Below are 7,500 nucleotides of genomic sequence, written 5' to 3' on the forward strand. Positions count from 1 at the left end.
ATACGTGAGTACATTTAAGTTGAAATACTATATTTACCACGTGTATCATTATTGTAATCTTTAATCGATAGATTTATGGCAGTACTATTAATATTAAGGGCAATCAAGGGATTTTATCCTATTTTGCCCTATACCATATGTTATGTTGTTTTGTTATAATAATAAATAATAAATAATAATAATAATAATAATAATAATAATAATAATAATAATATAATAATAATAATAATAAATAATAATACAACCATAACATCGTAAATGAATTTATAATATTTCTAATCAAATCGCTCTAAGGCGCTTTACATCAACATATAATCTCTATTTCACCCCGACATATGACTGGTTTGAAGTGATGGGACACATTCGTTTGTTTACTAATTGTTTTGTTGTTTTTTTCGATTGTAAAGCTATTATTGTCGGCTATTAGCAAGATGTGCCGAAATAACGTGTGTTTCCCCGAGGATTAATTAGACCAGAAAAATTGATTAGCATGGGCAGGCGTTGATATTGCATGAAAAATGATCAAAAGCACTTTAAATGCCAGGGAGAAATTATAGAGAACGTGTGTGTGTGTGTGTGTGAGAGAGAGAGAGAGAGAGAGAGAGAGAGAGAGAGAGAGAGAGAGAGAGAGAGGGGAGAGGAAGATGAAGAGAGATAAAGATAAAGCGAGATAACCAGATTGTTAGTTAGATAAATATATATATATATATATATATATATATATATATATATATATATATAGATATATAGATAGATAGATAGATAGATAGATAGATAGATAGATAGATAGAAAAATGAATAGATAGCTGGATAGATAGGCAGATGGATAGATAGATAGATAGATATATGGATGAATGGATGGATAGATGGAAAGATAGATAGACAGATAGAGAGGAATATAGATAGATAGATAGATAGATATATAGATAGATAGATAGATAGATAGATAGATAGATAGATAGATAGATAGATAGATAGATAGATAGATAGAAAAATGAATAGATAGGTGGATAGATAGGCAGATGGATAGAAAGATAGATATATGGATGAATGGATGGATAGATAGAAAGATAGATAGACAGATAGAGAGGAAGATAGATAGATAGATAGAGAGAGAGAGAGATAGATAGATTTGTGGATGGATAGATAGATAGATAGATAGATAGATAGATAGATAGATAGATAGATAGATAGATAGATATATAGATAGATGGATAGAAAGATAAATTGATAGGTATATAGAGAGTTTAAACAAAATATGAAGAGACCACACACCTAGCAATGAACCAACGATGGAGTCTTGGGTGTCTGCCGTTTGTTTCCATAGTGGTGATACACTAGTAAGCGTAAAGCATATGGACATTCCAAGGGATGATCCAAAATTGGGGATCCGTTTGTTCCTTTTATAACTTAAGTGAGTTTGCAAACAAACCAAAATAAGGTTTGCTCACTCAACCCTAACATCGAATATATATATATATATATATATATATTATATATATATATATATTATATATATATATATATATATTGCCCCATGCCTATTTATTACATTTTTCTGAGACAAATTATATGCGTAGTATCAAAGCTAATTTTTTTTTTCATTTTTACATTTAATGGTAGTTGAATAATAATATAAATGCACATGCTCATTTTAATACATTTTTTCCAATTCTAAAAAGTAGCAAAATCTCTATGATTGAGTGAGGTAATGTCAAAAGCATTCAAATTGAAGAACGGTCGAGCTTGTCCTCATGACCATTTGTATAAGGCAGCCACCTGCTATGGTGGCCAGCTGTATTTTGGCTCATCATCGTTTTATATCTTCTATTTTTGTTACTGCATAAAGCGGCCGCCCCATAACGCGGCCGCGTCTACATATTTCTGCGACAATAAAAAAACCCACTGAACTTGTGTAAAGCGGCCAGGTGATTTCTCTTATTCCAAAAAAAAATTAAAACAATCTTACTGGTACTTAATGGAGCCAATGCAGTGAAATTCTCTAAGAGAAATAAACGCTATCTATTCGTCTTTTTGCAAATGTGCAGACGTCATAAGTCTAGATATATATCATAAATTGAAAAATGTGACCCACCTTTCAAAACGGTATTATGTCGGGACTAATAGGACTCCAAAAATTGAATTTATTGTAAATAAGCTGCTAAGAAATAGGACCTTCTAGTTTATTGCAATGCAAGAAACAGGATTTATTTTCCATCATTGGCGAACATAAAATAACCCCAAGTTTCATATTTGTGTCTGTATATTCAATTTCCAGCATCTAGTCCATCGCGACATAATACCGCTTCACACGATGGGTCACAAATGTGGTGTTTATACTTGTATCACTGGAATATGTGACTCATTCTCTCTGACACAGTATATTTATGGGCCATCGCCTCAAAATGGTATTAAGTCGCAATGAATGCGAATTCGAAATTAGATTCAGAAACAAATAAATAAAGTTAAAAAAAATTAATAAAAATAAAATTCCCTTTATTCATCCCAAAAGGGAACTTTATCTCTAGGGTCTATTCCAAGGGAAGACTGGAATACTCCAGGCGTCAGCCGCAGTACAGCGCCTTATATTGAGCTAGGGCGAGGTGACTTGCTCAAAGCCACACAACGCAGCGTCGGGTGATCGAACTCAGAACCTTTCGGGTACGAAGCAAAGACAGTTCCGCTGTCAACGGTGACCCCAATGATGAGAAATAGCTACGATCTATGACATTTTTGCAGTGAAAGAAATTGAAATAGTTTTCATTCTCCCTCATACTGAAGTAAAATTTACCCCAAGTTCCATGAATTTGGATGAAATTTCAATTTTTCCAGCACATAATTCATACCGACATAATACCTCTTTGAGACGGTGGGTCACATTTTGTCGGAGTGAAATTGATGCCCAAAAATGAATTTATTGTCAAGGTTAATTATGAAACGTGGATAAAGGCGGCAGCGCGGCTCAGCGGTACGGTCTTTGCCTCGTACCCAAAAAGGTACCGAGTTCGACTACTCGCCTCGTTGTGTGGCCTCGAGCAAGTCACCTCGCCCTAGCACACTTTGAGGCGCTGCACTGCGGCTGACGCCTGGGTCATTCCAGTCTTCCATTGAGATAATATAACCTAAAGACAAATTTCCCCTTGGGGATGAATAAAGGGGATTTAACTTTTATTTTAAAGTGTTTGTGGGTTATTTGTTTTTGTTTAGTTTTTTGTTTGTTTATTTGTTTGGATTTTAAAAAAAATGTTTTTAGTGCAATGCATACAGTTAATGATTTGAATTAGTCTAAAACTTCATATTGCTATTCATTCCAACAGTACATTCCCTTATTGCCATTCGATATCATCCGATATAATCTCATTTTCACGTACGGGACCACATATATAATATTCTGTGATCCATTGTCTCAAAACGAGATTATGTCAGAAGAACGGGATTTCAAAATGTGAATTTAGAATTAGAATGATAAAAAATACGAATTTACTCTTTATTAATTAATTAATTTAATTACCTATTTAAAATTGTTATTATTATTATTATTATTATTATTATTATTTATTATTATTATATATTATTATTATTATTATATTATTATTATTATTATTATTATTATTATTATTATTATTATTATTATTATTATTATTATTATTATTATATATTATTATATTAGTAGTAGTAGTAGTAGTAGTAGTAGTAGTAGTAGTAGTAGTAGTAGTAGTAGTATTAATATTATTATTATTATTATTATTATTATTATTATCATTATTATTATTATATTATTATTATTATTATTATTATTATTATTTATTATTATTATTATTATTATTATTATTATTATTATTATTATTATTATTTTTAATTTGAGAAGTGGTATCTATCCAATCCAATCCAATCCAAAATAGTTGCAGTTTCGTGTGATGAAGATTGACCACAACGAATGGGAATTAACACCAAGTTTCATATTCAAATTTGTGGTTATAAATGCAATATCCAGCGTGTAATTCTTTCCGACATAGGGGCACAGCGTTGAGAAGAAAAAGAAAAATTAATATACGAATTATGATTCCTCGACTTTTTCATAAGTGGACTAGAATCGACGTGCACTCATTTGCAGGTCTGATAACCCAATTCCTTATGGGCTCATTACTGTAATGGAAATCTCAAAAAATGACCCAATCATAATTGTCCATTACAACATTGTTAAACTAGGCCCATAATTGGGTTCGGATGTCAGACCTGCAGATATGTAGGACGTAGAGTAGAATCCATAAACCACTTAATCCTCTCCTGACCAACAATAGAAAAATCGTCACATTCGTTACGATGCAACCCAACCGACAATTTTCTCATTCTGATTTCGTGTTTATATCACAAAATGGAAAAAAAATACTTTGATTAGAGCTATAAACACTAAACAATGTTGTAGGCATCATTTTGCTGAACAACATTCTTTATAGAATGCACTTGTTTCTTGTTTTTGTTTCATTAGGAAAAGTCTATTTTTGTGTTGGTTGGATGTGAATTTTCCGGGGAAATTCTAAAAATAGCTGGTAAGGAGAGAGGTACCGGTTCTTCCCTACTCAAGGAAGACTGGGTTTTCTTTTAAAAGGGCGAAAAAAGTTCAGTAATGCAACTAGATAATATAACAGTTTAAAATTTATCTAATAAATCATTTTATAATAGTATTCTTTGAAATAAATAAAAAAAACAACTAAAGAAAAGGATGAATAATGTATTGATTAGCATACACAGGGTGATTGTTTAAGACGACACAAAAATGAGTGAATTGGTAAGTCGAATAGCGTTATTCAGGATTCATTCTATGTGAAAGTTTTTGATGATTTGTGAAACATTAAAAAATGATTCATACTGCATTATAAGATGAATGAGACGTATCTAAACGTAAATATTCCTTTTTAAAACTTGTATTTATAATTTTTTAAGATGCACTCATAAACCGATGATTATTCAATATTATATTCCGATTTCTTATTTAAGAAATTAAGGAGAAGGCACCGGTGTCAGATAAAGAACTGAAAAAGTGTGTTTGAGAGGTGCCAGACAAAGCAAGAAATAAAAATACAAGAAAATAAAGACATCACAAAAAAAAATCAGTCAACCTCGATTAGAGATCGAACCCCAGACCTTCTGATTACCAATCAGACGTGGTACCATTACACTACAGAGGCTCCCGGTAGTTGGGACAATTTTAATAACTATATTATTCACAAGGGTACGCGTTTAACGCTGTGAACCCTCGATTGCATCAGACAACACAAATACATTGAACACGAAGGGACGAAGACGATGAAATTTGAGTTGTTCACACTTGTTCAGGTTTCTAATTTGTCGAAAATTGATGATAAACTAATACTTTCAAATGATATTTATGACGCATTGCTTCAATCAGTTGTCACTTGGAGTTTAACAAGAAAGTGTGAGCAGGGGGTTTAATTATTGGCATGAATACTTTAGAAAAACAAGTATAAGGGTGTTCAGTGCATAGCTGTGACCATCTTTTCATAACGGTATTATGTGTTACCGGTGTGCTTAAAATTGAAATTTATGTGTGTATGCTTAGCTAATAGTAATTGGCTTTAAATAATTGCCTTCATTGAGACCAGTAAGTTATTAAATTTTATCAAATTTTAAATTGATTTAATTTCAAAGATTCTGTTCAATATTACTTTTCTCTCAATTTTCTTTATTAAATTTATTCCCACCACACTAGCTTGACACCATGGATAAAAAAAAGGAAAAGTAACTTATTAATTCTAGTTAATTGAGAATCAGTTCAGTTTTCAATTCAGTTTTTGAACGACTCACCCGACAAAGTTTACGGAATGAGATCACAAGGGAAAGTGTAAGGGGGGGGGGGGTTGGGAGGAGTCGAATTTCCGTCTGTAAAGGTGAGATCGTTGTTTTTATAGTTTCAATAGGCTTCAACTGTCCATCTCGTAATGACGCATAGTAACCTAGTAACTGGTTCCAAACTATCGGAACAATGGCGGACGCCCTTATAAAATACTTCTCCGATAAGCATAAAAGTGTATCTACAGGAAAAAGAAACATTATAAATCTGACAATGTTTTGACTATCATATATTCTGATAACAGTACATGTGAAAAAGTTCTTGCCAGCATGAATAATTAAAACTGCCGATTTTCTTTGCTTAGAACCAAGCTGCTGGTTGCTGGGTGGATGTGACATCAGGCAATTGAATCCATTTAGGCACAGAATGAACTTTGAGGACGGAAGCTCGATTCCGAATCGATGCACACCCCAGTTTTTGGAAATCGATTACAGTTAAATACTTGCTTCCACCGAATACCCAGAATTTTTCTCAACAGGCGTCTGCAATGTTTTTTTGATTGTCTACACAAACTATGACAAGGAGGAACTGTCTGCTTCAAACGAGTGCAAACAGGTGCGTACATAGTGCAAAGAAATAATCGGAAATCTTCGTAACACTTCGAGTCAACAATGGCCTTGAATTTTTGGATATCTTGATCGGCATCTTTTTGCGAAATATGTCCAAGAATATTAGGGGTGAAGGTCATGTTGTATGGAATATGCTCTTTACAGAATGAAATTTGAATAGACTCACACTCCCCTGGTTTATCTGAGTTGATTTCGTCAGTAGTATTGAGAGACCCCACTTCTCTTTCAGTAATATTTTTCTCTTGTTGTTTTTTGTCATTGTTTTCTGTAATTGCTTCCAAACCATGCCCAGTGTTCTTCATTGAGGAAATTGTCGTTTGTGTAGAAATATTATTTTCATTCTGATATGTGTGTGATAATGGATATTCAGTTGTGACGAAATCGACGATATCTGTGGGCTTTGACACGCATAAAGCATTTGCCATCTCTGGATAATGTAGACACTTTAAATAATACGGCCACTCAGAAAGATAGTACAGTTCTTGCATTAGAGTACTACACCCATTTTCTATCTCCTGGCAGAACTCGCGGCACGGAGGGAGAGGCTCACGTGCACTGGTGCAGACAGGTGCAAGAAGAGTGCACAAGAAATGTCTGAGTTGGGGGTGGCAGCCAGTTTCGATAAGATGTTTGAAATCGTCCATGTCTTGTGAGGCAAATTCTTGTCGATCATATCCAAAAGCATTCGGTATTATGGTCATGTTGTATGGCATGCTTCGACACATGGGAATGTCCATCACTTCGCATCGTTCAAAATTATAACTTCCAAGCCAATTTTGATAAGACTGAAGACACATGTGAAAGTAGATTAGTGCCTGAAAAAAATTAAAATGCCACATTTTCAGCACACAGATAAAATCAATATTTGACAATATATTCTAAAATTAAATTTGTTGAGAATTGCGTCCAGATAACGTATTGCTAATACTACAACTATTGAAAACAATTGCACTGCTTATTATTTTTTTTTAACAATGTTGTTGTTTAAAAATATCTTTTCACATAATTTTTTTAAAAAATTGAGCCTTTATAGAGCGCAATATCCACTAAACGTGCTCA

General features: G+C 33.1%; 1 protein-coding gene across 1 annotated transcript in view; it reads right to left on the bottom strand.

Moving 5' to 3' along the window:
* Window positions 1-4,638: 4,638 nt before the first annotated feature.
* The window catches only part of LOC144976843 (uncharacterized), an 8,909-nt gene continuing 6,047 nt past the window's right edge, over window positions 4,639-7,500 (bottom strand). Inside the window, exon 2 of the mRNA XM_078921351.1 lies at window positions 4,639-7,256. Coding sequence (XP_078777477.1) covers window positions 6,228-7,238 — 1,011 coding nt within the window. The 5' untranslated portion in view covers window positions 7,239-7,256 and the 3' untranslated portion in view covers window positions 4,639-6,227. The remainder of the gene's footprint in view (window positions 7,257-7,500) is intronic.

The sequence above is a fragment of the Berghia stephanieae genome, chromosome 7 (assembly GCF_034508935.2).
Source record: "Berghia stephanieae isolate SIO BIC M18660-M18661 chromosome 7, UCSD_Bste_1.3, whole genome shotgun sequence".
Taxonomy (NCBI): Eukaryota; Metazoa; Mollusca; class Gastropoda; order Nudibranchia; family Aeolidiidae; genus Berghia; species Berghia stephanieae.